The 19,024-nt window shown below is 35.0% G+C and overlaps 3 protein-coding genes across 5 annotated transcripts; 1 reads left to right on the top strand and 2 right to left on the bottom strand.

Annotated features, from left to right (window-relative positions):
• On the top strand, positions 1-5,934 carry LOC118055235 (O-fucosyltransferase 1). 3 transcript variants are annotated; one of them, XM_035067068.2, is made up of 10 exons: positions 1-160; positions 246-411; positions 781-859; positions 950-1,020; positions 1,341-1,429; positions 1,966-2,089; positions 2,214-2,497; positions 3,267-3,396; positions 3,507-4,229; positions 4,512-5,934. In XM_035067068.2, the coding sequence occupies exons 1-9, from the start codon at positions 153-155 to the stop codon at positions 4,122-4,124; spliced, it is 1,569 nt and encodes a 522-aa protein (XP_034922959.1). In that variant the 5' UTR covers positions 1-152; the 3' UTR covers positions 4,125-4,229; positions 4,512-5,934. The 3 variants fall into 3 exon arrangements, with proteins under 3 accessions (XP_034922959.1, XP_034922958.1, XP_034922960.1); XM_035067067.2 differs by having other exon boundaries at positions 4,429-5,934; XM_035067069.2 differs by having other exon boundaries at positions 2-160; positions 249-411; positions 4,429-5,934.
• LOC118055237 (uncharacterized) lies at positions 5,613-10,500 on the bottom strand. Its single transcript, XM_035067070.2, has 9 exons — positions 9,863-10,500; positions 9,681-9,773; positions 9,191-9,295; positions 8,596-8,748; positions 7,825-7,923; positions 7,599-7,727; positions 7,026-7,205; positions 6,593-6,709; positions 5,613-5,911 (listed from the first exon to the last, which is right to left on the bottom strand). Exons 1-9 carry the CDS (start codon positions 10,298-10,300, stop codon positions 5,747-5,749), a joined length of 1,479 nt encoding a protein of 492 aa, XP_034922961.1. The 5' UTR covers positions 10,301-10,500; the 3' UTR covers positions 5,613-5,746.
• A 960-nt stretch (positions 10,501-11,460) lies between these two features.
• On the bottom strand, positions 11,461-14,928 carry LOC118055238 (pentatricopeptide repeat-containing protein At1g04840). The gene is made up of 3 exons (XM_035067071.2): positions 13,587-14,928; positions 12,630-13,463; positions 11,461-12,496 (listed from the first exon to the last, which is right to left on the bottom strand). The coding sequence occupies exons 1-2, from the start codon at positions 14,926-14,928 to the stop codon at positions 12,634-12,636; spliced, it is 2,172 nt and encodes a 723-aa protein (XP_034922962.1). The 3' UTR covers positions 11,461-12,496; positions 12,630-12,633.
• Between the last annotated feature and the right edge of the window lie 4,096 nt (positions 14,929-19,024).

The raw sequence follows: 19,024 nt of genomic DNA, 5'->3' as shown, positions 1-19,024 counted from the left end.
CAGCTATACAACAGCGGCCGCCAAACTATTAGCGGTAAAAGAGAGGAGCTCTGTCTCTGCTGAATCAATGAATTCACATTTCTCTTATAATTAAAAAAAAAAACACAAAAATCAAAGTATCTGATCTCCATTTCTCCTTCAAATCCAATCAAATGAGAAGGTAAATACACATAAAATACATTACTCGATTGATCTTCTTCGATTTCTAAAAACTATTGTTTGATTTGATTTTCTGAATTTGGAAGAAGATTAGGACACCACAGGCAACACGGAAAGCAAGGAGGAGTAGGAGGAAGAGGATTATTATGGAAACTATTGATAGCAGTTTTTGTTGTTCTCTTGATCTGCACTCTTTCTTTACTCTTTTCCGCTACTATTACTGCAACTAACGGATCCAACGCTCCATCTGAGGTTCGCTACACTTATTTCCCATTTCTCAAATATTCTTTTTTTATTTTATTGATAAGAAAATTGGTTTATATTAGTTTTATGCAATTTAGAAATTTTTATTTTTATTTTTCATTGCGATTTGATTAGTGAATTGATAGAATGCTGCTGTTTTTTTTTTTTTTTTGCGTCATTGAGAAATTTTATTTGACGAATATGTTTTCAGTATTGATTTAGGCAAAATGTTAGTGTTTGAAACTGTAAATATTAGGTGAATATAGAGTATTGATTATTTTCTTTTCTTTTTTGAGATTCTTTTTTTTTTGCTTCGATTTAGTGATTTTAAATTTTTTTTTTTGGTATCTGATTTTTTTTTTGGGATATGTTACTAAGATAAATGTAGAAAAACTATGGGAAAGTGCGAATTCGGGTGGTTGGAGGCCATCATCTTCTCCACGAACTGATTGGCCATGTACGTGCTCTTCATTTTTGTTTTTAAAAATCTTCTGATAATAATGTAAGTTTGTGCTGACGATATGTTTTTCTTGTTATATTGCGGCAGCTCCTCCAAAGGAGACCAAGGGATATCTTCGTGTTCGCTGTAATGGTGGTTTGAATCAGCAAAGAAGTGCGGTTTGTAATCTGTTCTTGCCCAAGTCTCTTAACTTGCAGTACTATATCTTTTTGTGCGTATCTTCCAAGCTGGTTTTTTTTTTTAAATGTATGTTTGGGGCAAGCTTGAAAAAATCTACTTCTATGGTTATTCAGTGTGTCAGGAAGTGGTGGAAGGAAAAAAAAATTATCCTTACAAAAAAGGAGTGTTTTTGTTTTTTATCAGAATGGCAGGTTTCGAAAAAATCACATGTTAAATGCAATCAAGTTAGGATTTATGATGTGAGGCCTGTTTTAAGGGATTTATTTGAAAAAACTAAATACTTCCTTCGCTGTTGTAGATTTGTAATGCTGTTCTTGCTGCAAGAATCATGAACGCTACACTTGTTTTGCCTGAGTTGGATGCAAACTCCTTCTGGCATGATGACAGGTATCTGTTTTAAGGGCATTCTTTCTTGAATTTATTTGTAATATATACCCATTTGTTCCTTATATCTAGTAATTTTGAAACTTTTTAAGTTGAATCTATTAATGCGATCATTAAAGAAAGAATCTTGAAGGGACCTGACCTGGTAGATAGCTGTAATTCAGAAAGCAACTATGCCAATTTCCACACATCACTTAATTTTGATAGCTTTTTTTTTCCTACTTCGGCATCTCCCTTGTAATTTGTATACTCCTCTGTACTGGGGTTGTCATTTCTTTGTAGTATGTACTATTGTTGCTTATCAAGGGAAGACAGACAGAGGGAGAGGGAGAGGGAGTGATGGCTTCTTTGATGTTGAACATTTATGACGTTGGGACCTGAGCTTTTTCTACAATGCCATCATTCTTATACCTTGACAGGATTTACAAAGCAATTTTTCTGTTGATTCATTTTATCAACTGCTTGAGACATATTATTGTGTTGAGTGTATAATTTTTGTAATTCTAATGGATCTGACAAATTATCTTTACCATGTACAGTGGATTCCATGGCATCTATGACGTTGAACATTTTATCCTTTCACTGAGATTTGATTTACGGATTGTGGAAAGAATACCAGAAATTCGTAAAAATGGGAAAACTAAAAAGATAAAGGCTTTTCAGGTAATTGCATTAGAATGTCATTCCATTTCATCTGTGAAGTTATGTGCCTGGGAATTTTTTAAGTTATTGGAAAGCCCTCAAAATATCAAAAACGTTTGTCCTTAAATTTTCTCCCTTGCTGCAGCTGCGCCCCCCAAGAGATGCTCCTATTAGTTGGTATACAACTGAAGCTCTGGAGAAAATGGAGGAACATGGAGCCATCTATCTAACTCCATTTTCACATCGTTTAGCTGAAGAAATTGACAACCCCGAGTACCAGCGGTTGAGGTGCAGAGTTAACTATCATGCTCTAAGATTTAAACCACACATTATGAAGTTAAGCGAGTCAATAGTTGATAAACTACGTTCTCAAGGTCACTTCATGGCAATTCACCTTCGTTTTGAGATGGACATGCTGGCATTTGCCGGGTAAATGCTCAGCTATTTATTTTACTGTATTTGTTGACTTAATCAGTGCAAACTGCAAACATGTATTTTTAGAGGGGTTTGACCTACATGCATTGGCTTGTCCTGTAATTTATAGAGCATTTTCTCTTATTATAAGGGAGATTTATAGGGGCATTATTATTATTTTCTCCTACTAACACAAGTACATCTAGACACGCTTGTGTTGTACTTTAGTGAATTGAGGAGCACACAGTGATGATGATTTTTTTCTGCAAACCAGATAACTGAACTTAGATGCACAGATCAAAAAATTTTGTGCAGATACCTGACCATTTTCTTGGAATCTTGTAACTGCTAATATAAAGGGACCTTCTGTAGTTTTCCTTTCAATTTGTGATTATTTTCCATAGAAGTGTTCTTTCTGGTGTTCTTGCACTGAGAGATTTGCTTAGGCCCATGGATTTTATGTGGAGATTCTATTCTTTCTTTATGAACTATTCTTACAACCCCATCATGGTCTTGATCAACCACATCATCTACATTCTACCCCTATGTTATTCTTTGAGTTTCATACTGTTGATGAACCCTTCTACTAATTTAGATTCAGTGCAGTCCTCCTACTATCTACATCACATCTTTACATTCATATATCTTAAAGATCTTCCTTTACACATCTTCAGCTGCCTAATATGGGATTGATTTGCAGAATTAATTGGAAGACATTTCAGATATAAAAAACATAATGATGCCATTCTGAATTCTGATTGCTGTGGAAATGAATGAATTGCAGGTGCTTTGATATATTTAGCCCTGCAGAGCAAAAAATATTGAAGAAGTATCGGATGGAAAATTTTGCCAAGAAAACACTCATTTATAAAGAAAGAAGGGCGATTGGAAAATGTCCACTTACTCCAGAAGAGGTGATTTTTTGTTCGAATCTGCATGCATTTATTTGTTTGTTTGCTATCAACTCTGCCAGCTACCACATATGAATAATTAATAATATTATAATGCCTCTGAATCTGTGCAGGTTGGTCTTCTTTTACGTGCAATGGGGTTCAACAATTCCACCAGGATGTACCTAGCAGCTGGTGAACTGTTTGGTGGAGAGCACTTTATGAAACCATTTAGGGCCCTTTTCCCTCACCTTGAAAATCACAGTTCTGTGGATTCTAGTGAGGAGCTAGCCGCAAATGCTCGGGGATTGATAGGCTCTGCTGTGGATTACATGGTTTGTCTTCTTGCTGACATATTTATACCAACTTATGATGGGCCAAGCAACTTTGCCAACAATCTCTTGGGTCACCGCCTGTATTATGGCTTTCGAACAAATATAAGACCTGACAGGAAAGGTCTTGCCCCAGTTTTTTCTGCTCGAGAAGAGGGACAGACAGCTGGTTTTGAAGAAGCAGTTAGACGTGTCATGCTTAAAACAAACTTTGGAGGCCCTCACAAACGGATCTCACCTGAATCATTTTATACGAATTCTTGGCCTGAATGTTTCTGTCAAATGGAAACACAGAATCCTGATGATAAATGCCCATCAGAGAATGTCATGCAAATTTTGCATAGCCAGTTAGAGAGTGAAAACATGGACTCGGAAATATACAACCAATCAGATTCAGTAGTTTCTTTGGCAGAAAGATAAGAATCGTCTGGTATATTTTTAGTTGTTAGTTACTCTTTCCCCAGTACGGAACACTGTACAACAAATTTTAACTAGGGGTTCTCTCAACTATATAGGGTCTTTCAGGTAATTTTATATCTCAGATTAATATCTTCTGTTGCATTGAACTGTCTAAAAAATTAACTGTTGAGCTTAATCCCATCGTCTTTTATCTGCTCAGGCAACTTCTTGGATGATAGATAAATTATGCCGATTATTTTAGTTTTAGTTTGATTTTTTTTCGTTCTTATATATTAACCATACATCCTATTTTTCATGATCTCAGACATCAGATGATAGCTTATACTTGGTTCCACTCTGCTGAAAGATCATCTTATGAATCCATGTAAACTCCATTGGATGTTCCAGGTTCATGCTACTTGGGTTTGGGTTACATTGATTCATTACAGAGGAAGAAGGCACATTATCAACCAATATCTTCGTCAATCACATGGGTCCGATAGATTTCTGCAGCTTGTATTTTTGTGACTTGCACTTGCTAATACACTGGAAGGTATCTGATTTATTGCATACAACATGTTTCTTGCAGAGAGTAATTAGAGTCTATATCCATCTAACCATGCTTCCAAAAGACATTGTTGTGTTGAGGCTTTAGCATAAACGGAACAAATTTACCTTTAGATTCACATACTTATTATGTCAAAATCGATCTAGTAACTATGCAGTTTGAAATGTCATGCTCCTCGCCTTACTGGATTAGTGAACTGGCACCAACTTAAATGGAACCTCAATCTCTTCATGGTGATAATCTAGCATTAAGGGCATTACCATACATGTGGGTTAGCCTACCCGAATACTGTAGGCGTTGATGCTATCTTCCACCCTTTCCCCTGTAGAAAAAGCTTCACCTACCCGTGGAGGGGAGATAAAAAGGTTAACTGGATCGAGTAAACACCCCCCCCCCAAAAAAAAAAAAAAAAAAATCCAGGTTTTGCATTGAGTAGATTTTAGTCTCTTTGTAGCATTTCTAAGGTTCATCAGTTGTTCATGGCATTGCCATGCTTGCATGAAGTGTGTCAAACACTTGATTGCATGGATGCGGTGCCAGTAAAGTGGACAGCAGAATTATCTGGGAAAACATTGCGTCCATCTGTGTGCTTACAAAAGAGGTTTGAGTGAAGATCGGCAGGTCCTAAACATGCAAGTTCGTGTAAAACGATGAGGCAATGTATTCTCAGTTCAAAGTGAAACCTAGCGAGTTCAAGCCAATAACATCTTTTGACGGAAAATAACAGGAGAAATGATGCCCGTTGAGCTTGGTGTCCGCTTCTCGTGTCAGTAAAAACCCAACAGCATCTATATTCTGCCAATGACATTTCTGTATTTATGCCAAATCTAAAGAACACGAGACCTACAAATTGCCAAATACAGAAAATAGCTCTCTACCACCACCTTAATAAATCTAGAATACAAAATGAACAAGAGAAAATCCCTGCTTCACAATGACAATCAATGCAAGTGACAGAGGAGCATCTCACCTTAAAGTTCAACCAACATTTACATAAAGTCATTTACAAACACAAAATTCTCAGACACAAAACCGAGAAACGGTAACAAAATAACAGGAATGTGACTAAAGAGAATTAGCGTGATGGTTGACCACGCAATTTGTTTGCGACATATAGCAAATGACTAATGTTTGTTGGGGGATAGTTCTGGAGTAGCTTGAGAATAGAAGTGAAATCCCCTGCTAGTAGACGCCTCCTAATGAGAATCAGCATTGCACAACATACCCTAAGCAACGTCTCCTGCAAAAAAAAAAAAATAAAAATAAAGGGGTTAATTTGTTGGCTTTGACAATGTTCGTCATCCTAAATTTTGATCAAAACTAACAGGCTGACAATGCTCATCATTCTAAGATTTTGAGCAAAAGTAACAGGGGAAATGATCCGTTGTGTTCCACTATATCACCTATGCAATATCACTACTACTAATTAACCATCTGTGTCAGAGTTCACACCATCTAAACTGACCAAAACACACAGTAGTGCTAGTAAAAGGCTCTGTAACCAATGATGAATTTCCACTTCTCTCACCCATGTCATATAAGACCCTCTTCAACATAAATAGTGTACAATCACTTCAGTCCAATATTGAACAGGCTTGTAGCCAACAGGTGGAACCATAAGGGAGCCATTTTTCCAAAAGTATGCCATCCTGCAGCATTTACACAATCCATTTCATGATTTTCTACCAGAACAATTTCAGCTCAATGTGAAAGGATCCAAAAGTTCCATTACTTTTCCAGCCATAGAGATACAGATGTTCATCAAAGTACTTAGCTAGACTATGATATAAAGAGGAGCCCTAGGGATAATAGAGGTGTAAAGAGTTTATACCCTGTAATTAGGTCCTTGGGAGGGTGGCATCCTTGTTCTACTTATCAAAAACACCTTCAGGGAAAAGAATAGAGAGGAAATGAATTTTACCTGAGGACCCTCAGGGTCACTTAAAAGTGTGTCCCAAATGTGAAGACTATCTGCGAAATTGAACTCCTGAGTCAAGAGCAGAGTAATCCACCGAAATGCGTAAAACTGGGGGTTGACCTGTTGTTTTTAGACAAAAAGAAGCAAGCATTTCAGAAGAATTATTTGACCAAAAGATAAAGCATACACCATAACTAATCTATTGTTCAAATAAATGTTGCTTAAGGTTTAAAAATTTATGAAAGCTGATGCGAGTTATGAGCACAAACCCAACTTATACCATTTCAAAAAAACTACCTGAAATTCATGTCAATTATTTTCATCTTGAATATCAAAGAAACTATTGTTTCATAATTATATTAGAATACAAAATCATCCATATGTGACAAACAATGTCTTGGCAACTGAATATATATACATTCTGATAGTGTCTTACTTTGGTTGTGATCTCAAGATGACGCCAAAGCTCTTCATCATGCTCCTTCAGAAGCTGTGACAATCTTGTAATAGTTGATCGAATTCCCACAACACTGTTGTCTAGTTGCTGACAGAAATGATCCCGAAATCCACTCAACAGCTCAACAAAGCAGAAAAATGTGTCTGCTTCTGCGCAGGCCTGCAGGACTTGAATAAACAAAATGAAACCTAAAAGCATAACTAAAACATGACATAAAATGGTTACACCAAATCACAGGATCAATGATGATAGTGGATATGATGTACACTCTTATTATTATGCATCTGTCTTGGTCTAACAATTCATTGGTGGCACAAGATAATGCATTGACATATTAACACCTATCAAATCTTCATTTATTTAGTTAACTTCGTTTTGCTCTCTGGAGATAGCAGTGGCATTGATGCATTAAATTATGTGTCTCGAAATAACACTGACATTGATGAATTAAATTATGGAGACTCTCTGCATCCACCACTTCCACAAAGTGCACAAAGAATTCAATAATAAAATATCTTTCTGACAAAGAAGAAAGCAACAGCATGAGCTTACCGCCATTTCCTCATCAGGGTCATTTTTTAATATGTAGAATAGTGGTGCCAAAATTTCATTCATCCCTTGAACATATCGTATACCCGGATTTAACTTTGCAAATACAGTCAGTATGGTTCTCAAAGCATCCTGAAGATGAGAGGCACAAATAAGTCCGCAAAACAGATTTTAGGTCAATACAAATAAAAAAAATGAAAAAAAAACAAAAACAAAAACAAGAGTACACCTGATTAGATTTTGCAAGAGATGAGTCCCCAGAAAAGAAGTGCAGGTCTGGATGAGTGCGTTTCACATCTCGATCAATCTGCTCTATGATCTCTGAGTCCTGCAAAATGCCAAGGTTGGAGATGGATATTTTAGACAGACAGTGCAAATATCCTGTGAATATTAGTATGTTGTTTTGCAACAGCAAAGAGTGTTTGAAATTTCACTTCAAGTAGACAAAAATATCATGGACATGGGCAACAAGCTATCATCCCTACACATATCAGGTCGCGTGCACAAACTTCATACTTGCAAAAACTAAGTTATAGCAACCAAGGGCATTCAATATACATGACCTCTTGCTGTCATGATGCGGAATGAGGCTAAATCATATTCCCAGGACATCTCGAATAAGAATGAGTAAGGCATTATCAATTTTACTTCAGTATTTGTTTAACATTTTTCTGGTCAAAGTTCCAAACCAATACCTAACCAGTTCAAACCCATTACTTCCACTGGAGAGAAAATTTCCGTTTCCTCGAGACTTCATTTTCTCTTTCAAATTCTCTAAAAAAGAAGCTACATACAGATTGGTTTTGCCATACCACATCTCATTATATTTTAACTGACTGCAAAGTTTCTAAACCCAGAAAGAGGGGAGAAAAACTGACTGAAAAGTTTTAGAGATTTTAAACATAGAGAAATGGAAGTAACAACTGTTGGTAGGCTTGCACAATAGTACACAATATCCAAAGTCTAAAGTATCTGTGCCATGAACCAGTTGATTTCATACCTGAAAGAATTGATTCCAAACGCTGCTCTTACCAAGGCTCAAAGGATGCTCCCCATGAGTTATCTCTGATCTTGAGAGTACACAACGGCTTTCAGATTTTCCATTGTCATTGTTGAGAACAGTGGTTTTCTCCAACCTCCTTGCTATTTCTGACTAACCAGCCACAAAAAATTTCAAAATCCCAGAAACTTTGACAAGAATTAAAACATTAAACTGAAAGCAGCAGCACATCCTCCTTGTAGCAAAAAGGACTTCACTAGTCCACTAGCCCACACTGGTATCCTACTTATGAGAGCCCAAGCTAATCTAGCTCACATAGTTACATTTCATGAAAGCATAAAACCGGGATGGAATTTAACTTATTTTTGCAGCATCTTCATAATTTAACATTTCCCAATGCTGTAAAAAATGTGAGGACTTTCAAGAAAACCCATTTATTTAAGATGTTAAAACCAAAAGAAAACACCAACAAAAACCCAGCAACAAATCGGATAACAATCACGCTGTATTATATTTTATAACCTTTACAATCGTTTTAATTCCCCATTAAATGACTAACTAAATAAAGCATTAAAATCCATGTCATGTGACTTACAGGATTCATCAAAAGCTCCTCTTTAAAATGCTTGTACTGAGATCTCTTCTTGGCCAATTCAGACGACCAAAGTGAACGATCAGGTGCCAAATACCCCAACAAGAGCTGCCACACACAATCAATAAGCTTAAATCCAGACCATCCCATTGCCCCAAATCAACATGCAAGACATCCACTCCATTCAACAAAGTAAGGAGAGAATAATACTTCAACGGCCTCTAGGCGTCAAATTTCATCTCTCTTGAAACCCCAAATCTCTACATTTCTAATTTTTCAAACCAAACTCACCATAAGCTTGGAAAATCAGATTTTCAAGTTCGACCCATTACTACAGTACATTCATCTCAGAAAACACTTCTTTTACTAAAAAAAAATAAATTAAAATCCAGTTTTCTTCAAAAAAAAAAAAAAACCCAAAATCTCTAGTTTCTTTCGGATTCTCTCAACAACCCCAAAAAAAATATTTATAAAACAAATACAAATTTATTACCTTCCAAACCGTGGAACGAATACCAGCACCATCAGGTATCCCTTGAGAAGCAATTCTTCTCAATTGCCCCATATTTATCACCTTCTTTGACAGCTGCAACCACAAAAACGACACAGCTTTAAACAGAAATTTCAAAAATTAAAATTAAAAAAAAAATGAAGAAAAAGAAAACTTGAAGTGACCTCAGTCAAAAGCAGAGCCTGCTTAGAAATATCATCTGCAGAGCTCTCATTATCATCAACATTTCGAATATCATTATTAGTAATAATTATTTTATTGTTAATAATATTATCATCACTATAATTATTATTAATAATAATATTGTTGTTGTCGTCGTCGTCGTCGTCAACGATGCTGCTTTTCGAAAGCTTATCTTTAATCTCAGGTTTTTGAGGATGATGATGATTATGCTGATGACGCGGTGGCTGCTGTTGTTTCTCGTCTCTGATAGCCGCAGGAGGTAGCGGTGGATCGATTGGGGATTCGATGGGTGGAGAGGTGGTGGTGGTGGGTGAGTGGCGGTCGAAGATATTGGCGTCGGTGGTGGAGGAGGAGGAGGCGGAAGGAGTGGCGGACCAGAGAGAGCTGTTGAGCCAATCTGGTACTTTTTTCTTCACCATTTTTATTCAAAAATGGATAGATTTTTTAACTGATTTTTACAAAAATAAAATAAAACAAAGGATTAATTGATTGATTGATGGTATGGTTAGTGAGGGTGGATGGGCGCTTCTTCTTTCTTGCGAGGAAGGGGGTGAAATGGGTTTGATGGAGTGACAGCACGGGTAGGGAAGGGTTGTGAAGGAGCGATGGAAGAAGTCCACCTTCATACATGCTTTTTTCTTTTATCATTTTTATTTTCAAATCTTCTTTTTTAACAAAGGGTCCTTTTTAAGTGTCTGATTTCTTTTTTAAAATTTTAATTAATTATTTATTAATAATAATATAATTAAATTTTTGTTTGGGAACCTGTAAATTTTTTTTTAATTTTAAATATTTTTTATTAAAAAATTATTACTATATATTTTAAAATTATTTTAATGTTCTAATTTTAAAAATAATTTTTAAAAAATAAAATAATATAATTTTAAATAAAAAATATTTTAAATCATAATTATTATCCCATTATAGATAACAAGATTTTCCACAAGAAAATATAGGTATTAATATATCAAGTTTAAAGTGTCTTTTCTTAATAAATTAGACACGGACAAATCCATTGCGTGTTTTTTTTGTTTTGTTAGGGTTTTTTTTTTCAACTTTTTGTTGAATTAAAAAAAAAAAAAAAAACCATCAGCTCAGCTATTTACTGTGGCTTCTGAGAGCGAATACAATGGATTGGAACAGGTCTTTTCACGTGAGGGGTTCTGGTCTGTTGGCTCTCGGTTGTGGGTGCATCTATGGCCTTGGGAGCGGTGGCTCTGTGCTATCTTGGCTTCATGGATCCGGTTTGAATCTAGAAGGAATTAGGAGAAGCCCCTCTCGTAGTTGCATGACCTTGTAGAAAATGCCCTTAAAAATGGAGAGATTTTGAAAGTAAATCATACCATCTCGACAAAAAAAAAGAAAAAGAAAAATCATACACCGAGGCTTGTAGTCCAACGGTGGCAAGGGTTTCCTTGTCTCTGCATCATGGGTTCAAGCCTCAGCGTGTACGTATATCATCCCCGCAGTATTTTACATGTTCACTAGGGTTTGCAGGATGTTTAGTGAGCGTGAGATTAGTCGTGATACGCGCAAGCTAGCCCGGACACCCACGTAAATAAAAAAAAAAAATCATTGATACAGAAAAAAAACAGCATCCTTGCAATCATGGATACATGATAGCCTTGGGTTCATTGTGCGTCTACTCATGCAAACCAACATACCCTCCAAGACAAATGGTAGGCTACCGTGACCCCATGATTCAGCACTCTCGGATTTTAGCTCTTGTTTTGACAACATTTTCAGGGTCCCTTTGCTTTGCATGATTGCCTCAGGCACATGAGGGGGGGTACCTCGATCTTGCTCTCTAGTCTATGCGTGCATTCAAGCGATGATGGATGGTAGTTCAGTTTCTGTGTTGTCTCTTTTTAAGGCATTAATCATGTCAAATACAAAAGTAGGCATGCCCTTCTGGACCTTGATATTCCTCTCCCGCGTTGTCATGCTGTGACGGGACACACTGAATCATGATCTGTTCATGAGGTCTTGTAACTCAAAAGAACGTCCTTTTTTTCTTTTCTTTGAATAGTTACTTTGATAAATATGTTATCAATACCACGCACAAATGAAGAGTGTGATGACAGTAACCAGGAACCCTTGAACCATATTGCTAACTAGCTAGAAAATCTGAGAGCTATTGACGAGACAATTTGCTGTTTTAGCTGCTAATATGGTCAGATTAATGAAGTCCTGTTCCAGCTTTAATCCTCGCTCCCCATCGTTCAGCCTCCATGCATTAGTTGCTTCATCCAAATGGCTGAACCAAACAACCATAGATGTCCCAAAGCAATCCTCCAGTAATAGAGGAACCCAGCTTCCCCATTGAGGATGCCATCTAGAATCATTATCATGCGAGGAACAGTTCCACCAATAAACCTCAGATTTCTTACAGCTGGTGTCTTAGATCTCAGGGGATGTGCAAGCATGCCATGCCGTCTGCTCCTGAATCATGTCAAAATGCAACCCAAGCCATCCTTATCTTACCTCAGATTTCTGACAGCCGGTGTCTTAGATATCAGGGGATGTGATGTTTACAGATGAGCTTGTAGATCTATTGCCATAGAAGTGAGACTATGTCATAGAGGCATGATGTTGGGTTCATATGGTTTGGGGTCCTATATCAAGCAAGAGATAGTATTGCAGTAATATCAAAAACAAGTATGAAAAAGACTAGAATGCTGAGTTATCGAAAATTGAACAGAGATGAATATGCAAGTAAATTTGCTATACAAGGCCTGGATCGCGTACCATTTTACCAGTGATCTCTACATGAACAAGATCCATCCTTGAAATGATGGAATCGCTTCATATCTCTCAATATGATCTCCCTTTGACTCATCTTACTAACATATTTCATCAAAGAATGGCAATCCCCACATACTTGAAGATTTTTCACAATCCTAATAGTCATCCCAGGAGAAGTACAAATGAGCGCAAAAGCAAGTGCGAACTTCTCACCATGACTTCCCAACACATCGTCTTTTTCTTCTTGTTCCATATTATGAAGTACCCACTCGGTTCCAGGTATGTATCCTTGTTTCACTGCACCTGCCGTTATTTCTTCTAATTTCAGACATATCGCTTTGGCATCCTTGTGATCATGATCACCAGATACAAAGCGATGCACTTGACCCTCCACCTCAATGTAACTCCATCCACTATTTTTGTGAACACCTCTATTCTGTATCAGAACTCTTACTCTCTCCGCATCTTCCCATTGGCCTAGAGCAGCAAAAGCATTTGACAAGATGTAGTTCCCAGTATGTGTAGGTTCAAGCTTCAGGAGTTTATTTAAAGCAAATTTTGCCATTTTGGTTTTTTTGTGAGCCCTACAAGCACAAAAGAGTGCTCCCCATATCACAAAATCAGGATTCATTGGCATGCGTTCAATGAATCTGAGGGCTTCTTTAAGCTGACCAGACCTACCTAGCATGTCAACAATCAATGTATAGTGTTTCATAGAGGGTTCAATGCAGTAATCAAGCCTCATGCTATCGAAGAAGTTAAGTCCAACATCTACTTGGCCAGAATGCTTGCAAGCAGTTAATAAGGCAAGAAATACAACCTCGTCTGGTTTTATACCTGCAAATATGACAAACTCAAGTTTTCGAGAATTGCAAAACAATTGAACGGGATTAAAGTAAACTGGTAAAAAAAAAAAAAAAGAGGTAAACTGAATGGAATTGCACCAAAAAAAATTCACACCTGCAAACATCATCTGTTTAAAGCATGCAATCGCTTGCTCAGAATGTCCATGGATTGCCCAACCCCATATCATAACAGTCCATGTACGAATACTCTTCTGTTTTGTCTCTACAAACACCTCACTTGCAGACTCAATATTCCCACATTTGGCATACATATCTACCAAGGCAGTCCCAAGTGCTTCAGTCAAATGGAGACCATTATCCTTGATATATTTATGTATCCGTAACCCAGCTTCAAGGGCACCAATCTTTGCACAGGCAGAAAGAGCAGAAACAATGGTGAAAGCATTCGGCCTCACCCCTTCCTCCAACATTTTAGAAAACATTGACAGCGCCTTCTCACTATCTCCATTCCGCGAAAAACCATCAACCATTGTGGTCCAAGAAACCACATTCTTCTCTGGCATTTGATCAAAAAGCTCCATAGCTCGATCCATATCCCCATTTTTTGCAAATCCGTCAATCAAAGTACTCCAAGACACATTCTCCTTCTTTGGCATGGCCTTAAAAAGCTTCACAGCCTTCTTCATACTCCCAGCCTTACAACAGCCCTTAATCAACACATTCCACAACAACGCACTGCTCCCACTATCAAATCTCTCAGGGCTTTCATCAAACACTTTGAAAGCCGACCCCAATTTCTCAACTTTTACATACATATCAACCAAAGAAACTCTTACAAATGAATCGAGTTCAATCCCACACCTCAAAACCATACAATGAATAGCCATACCAAGCTCTGTTAAGAACAAACCCGCCATAGATTTAAGCACAAACGGATATGTAAGCCGGTCAGGCCTAATGCCAGACCTTAACATTAGCCTAAAATGAAAAATGGCATTGAAAAAATGAGAATTTGTGGTAAGTCCACGAATTAATGCATTGAATGTAAACAAATTCTTGGGTTTATGGTGGTTAAAAACTGCGAGCGAGTGGTTGATGGATTTGCGCAAAGAAGAGGAAGAGATTAGCTGGGTGGTAATTAGGCTGCTTGAAGAGAGGTTGTGGATGATGATTTGGGCGTGGATTTGGTGGAGTTGGAGAATTGTTTTGGAGCCGTGAATGAGAGAGATGATATGGGCTTCTGTGGGTGGAGTCGGTGGAATAAAAAGGGCAGAAAGTGAGCTCTTTGGTTTGTTTTTTGATGTCTTGGAAATGGTTGTGGTGGTTTCTAGTGGATTTGGAGAGGGAAGTGGTGCATTTGAGGAGGAGGAAGTTGTGGGTTTTCTAGTCTTTGAAGCGGTGGTGGTGGTGGGGGTAGTGGAGGAGGAGGAGGAGGTTGTGGTTTTGGTTTTGGTGGGAGAGGAAGTTGGTTTAAACAAGGCATGGAGTGATTTCATCGCTAGAGAAAGTACGGAGGCTAACGGCCTGATAAATAATTTATAACTAGATGGGCTACGTTACGTGGCAGCTCGGATTAATTGTTTTCTATAATAAATAAAAATATTTAGATGATGATAAAATCAATTTAGTTTAACTTTGTCAATAAGAAAATGAAATCAAGATAAATAAATAAATAAAATTACAAAGTTTAAAGTTCAATAATCAAATAATAAATAATAAAAGTAAAAACAATCAATATTAAAAAAAAATACATTAAGTAAAAAACTTAAGTCAACTTGTGTTAAGTTTAGTAACCCGCCAAATGTGATATTAGATCAGGATTCAAAAAAAAAAATTAAAAATAAGTTTTAAAAAAAGATCTAGTCAATTTGACTAACTATCAATCTAAGATATAAAATATAGATAATCTCATAAAAAAAAAAAAAAAAAACAAATCACAAAACTTAATATTCAATAATTTAAAGTCAAATGATAAAAATAAAAAAAGGATTTCACAAAAATATTGAACATAAGATGGGTTAATCTTCAAAACCTGTGAACTGAACTATGAGTAGAAGGCGGACACAAAAGAATTATGAAGTAAAATTATCAATCATAAATAAAATAAAAATCAAAACAATAAAGAGTAAATCTTGTGCAAAAAATAATTGAAAGAAAATAATTAAGGATCAAATTGAAAAATAAAATAAATGAAGAAAATGATTAAAAAACAAGTAATAAATAAAATGAGGACCAAAATTAGAAACAAAATAAAATGAAATAAAATGGTGAAGTACAAAATTGAAACAAATCAAGTAAATAATAAAAAACAATAGCAATAAAAAAATAAAGATCATATTTGATACAAAAATAAAATAAGGATAAAATTGATTTAAAAAAAACATTAGAATAAAAAAAAATCAAAAGAATGAGAACCAAATTTAATATAAATACAAACTAGAGGATACAAATTAATTTTTAAAGGATCGAAGCGAATACGAATACCAAGACTCAGGAAAGAGAAAAGATAGGGAAGAGAAAAAACTTCATTGTTGTATTGTTGTCGAATCATCATAAATATGATTACATCCACCTCCACAGTACGCTTCGGGCAACATAGCTGTTGATAGTTTTTGGTCACCATAAGACTCCTCACACGCCTCTAGAATAGTGTGGGGGACGATCACGTGCTAACATTTGCAACACACATGTCAGCCCTTTATTGATTTATTAATATTTAAATTATTTAAATTATTAAACAACCTATAAGAGCATATGAATATTACAAAAATATATATATATTTTAAAGACAAAAATGTCCACCCAAGCCAACCTTATATTTTTTTTATTCTAAGGTTATATTTGTCATCTCACTATACAAAAACTATGGAAAGACTAAAAAAACCCCTCTCATCAAGGTCAATAACTTTTAGATCTTAAGCATATTTATGAGTATGTTTGGTATTGCAGGTAGCTGTTGTGGTTGTGGTTTAAAAAAAAAATTGTTTTATAAAAAGTACTTTTAGTTGAGGTTGATTTGAAAAAATAGGTGTTTTGGTTAAAACTGTGATTGAAGTTGAGGTTTAAGAAAAAGAAGTTTAATGTGTTTGGTTAAGAATGCTTTTGAAATTGAGGTTATAAAATAATTTTTTGAAAAATATATTAATATTGATGGTTTTAAATTTAAATATTGTAAAATTAATTACTCCTATTACATAATAAAAAAATAATATTTTATATAAAATATTTTTTATTATTCCATTAAACTATTTATAATTCCATTACGTACAAAATTCATTCGATAAGAACAACAATTTTCATAATTTTTTGAGCGTGTAATAAAATTAGATAAAATATTATCAGATATAAAATTGATATTACTGTGCAAGTGAATTTAATTCACTCTATACTAGTTTTTCGAGAAAAAAAATATTGTTCATATCGTGAATGAATTTAATTCTTTAAACTAGTTTTTTTAAAAAAAAAATTAATACAATTAACACTCTTTAACTTAAAAATAAAAAATAATAATAAAAAAAAAAACTGCGGACAGTGCAAGTGAATTGCATTGTTCACATGAACAGTGCAATTCACTCGTGAACAGTGCAGTGAAGTGCACTATTCGTTACTTTTTATCCGCTACAGTGCACACAAAGCAGGTTTTCGTTGCTTTCCCTTTCCAGCGTTTTAAACGCAAAAATCGAGTGGGCCCCATGCACAGTAAACTGATTTTTTTAATTATCCAAACGGCTACAGACTGCGTTTTAAATAAAACGCTTGTTACTATAGAAAGAAAGAAAGAAAGAAACCTTGGACAGAAGGCCAATTTTTTTGCTTTCAATATATCATTTTATTATACAAAAAAATGGAAAAGACCAAAAAAAAGAAAGAAAAAAAGAAACCTTGGATAGAAAGCCAATTTTTTTGCTTTCAAGGACAATGATGTAATTTTATTGTGAATAAAAAAATAAATTGATTGAATTGTCCTTAATCAATTTACAAATGACTTTTAGATCCTCAAAAAAAGATTATTTTACCTCATAAGTTAGGCATTTATTTTGTGTTGAGAATGCTAAAAAAAACAATTCACTGAGCTAATTCATAATGAGTCACCTCACGTGCTAGAGTACATTTCTAGTTATTTGACCCGTGCTCCATATTTTTTTACCTTGATAAAAAAAAAAAAAAAAAAACAATTGCAAATGTAGGCTTTTTCAATGTATATTTGTACATAAAAAAAATTAATGTAAATTAAAAATATTATGCATACATATAATTAAATAAATCAAGAATTATATGTGTTTTTAAACATAAATAAAAGTTATTAATAATGACTAAAAATAAAACTAAATAAATTAAGAGACATGTATAAATCAAGATATTTAATCTTACAAGATGAGATATTTACTCAGCTATGTTTATTAATTTGTTTAAATTGATTTGATATAAAAAACAGACACGCATGTTAAATTGATTAAATAAAAAGTGAAAACAATGTGACTAAAAATAAAATTCTTGCATACAAAAGATAAAAATAAATAAATTATTGATGATCTAGAATACTCTTTTCAAAAATTAAATATGCACAACACCATAAAAATAAAAAAATAAAAAAAAGCAATCTCTATCCAAAAAATATTAAATAAGAAAAAATATCACAAATAAGAGATATTAATCAAAATTTAAATTTAAAAATGATATTGAAAAAAAATATCAATTAAAAAAAAAAAGCAATATAAAAAACAATAGCCCAAGTGTTGTGGCTTAACAAGTTAAATCTATAACCCAGAGCATGAACTTAACTTAGTTCAGTAATTTTTCCCTTTAAATTTATATTTGACCTTAAAAAAAAAAAAGATTGCAAAAAATACTCGAACTTGTGGGCCTATGACCTAACGCACTTGAGCCACTACAATGAAAAGCCCAAGAGCATTACTGAGCCTCCAAGCCCCATATTTTTAACATCTTAAAGGGGCCGATAAATCTACCCTTATTTTTTTGAAAACAATAAGTAGATGACAAGTTGTCCACCAGGCAGATAACGAGTTGTTTGCAAACCTAGATTCCAACTACCATAACAACGTCTGGAAAATAAGGGCAATGACTCTTTCAGCCAAAAAACCTGATTGTTTTTGCAACAGCTATTTCAACCCAAAAACATATCACCAACACCCTTATAACATCAAAAAATCATTCCATCAACACCAAATACCCAAAAAAGACCTAAAAATCCGAAATTAAACCGAGTTAGTTTTGATTTAGATATGTTTTTTCATGCAACATTAAGGTTCCAAACAACCATCATGATGCCTTTCTCATCTCATGAAACCCTTGGGCAACAAGAAAACGTATTTTGATGGGCGAAAATGTAGTGAACAATGACTCTCTCTCATCATCAGAATTCAACAACCCCTCTCTCTCATCATCAGAATTCAACAACCCCTCTCTCTCTCCTCTTGCTAACTGGGAAAAAAAAATAACATAAATAAACTTATGTGTCAAAAGTGATTTTTTAAAATTTAAAGGAACTTAAATTGTATAAATTGCATGCTTTTTAAAGATCGAGGATCTAGGTGTATTTTTCATGTAATCCCTGGCACACTACTCGTGTTT

Source organism: Populus alba, chromosome 1, assembly GCF_005239225.2.
Source record: "Populus alba chromosome 1, ASM523922v2, whole genome shotgun sequence".
Classification (NCBI taxonomy): Eukaryota; Viridiplantae; Streptophyta; class Magnoliopsida; order Malpighiales; family Salicaceae; genus Populus; species Populus alba.
This window is presented reverse-complemented; position numbering and strand designations above follow the sequence as displayed.

Coding starts and splice junctions, on each gene's coding strand:
- LOC118055238 (XM_035067071.2), bottom strand. CDS start 14,928: ATGAAATCACTCCATGCCTTGTTTAAACCAACTTCCTCTCCCACCAAA. Junction 13,464..13,586: donor TAAACAGATGATGTTTGCAG/GTGTGAATTTTT, acceptor TCATATTTGCAG/GTATAAAACCAGACGAGGTT.
- LOC118055237 (XM_035067070.2), bottom strand. CDS start 10,300: ATGGTGAAGAAAAAAGTACCAGATTGGCTCAACAGCTCTCTCTGGTCC. Junction 7,924..8,595: donor TTTGGAATCAATTCTTTCAG/GTATGAAATCAA, acceptor GGCATTTTGCAG/GACTCAGAGATCATAGAGCA. Junction 7,728..7,824: donor CTCTTGCAAAATCTAATCAG/GTGTACTCTTGT, acceptor TCTCATCTTCAG/GATGCTTTGAGAACCATACT.
- LOC118055235 (XM_035067068.2), top strand. Junction 860..949: donor TCCACGAACTGATTGGCCAT/GTACGTGCTCTT, acceptor ATATTGCGGCAG/CTCCTCCAAAGGAGACCAAG. Junction 2,090..2,213: donor AAAAGATAAAGGCTTTTCAG/GTAATTGCATTA, acceptor CCCTTGCTGCAG/CTGCGCCCCCCAAGAGATGC.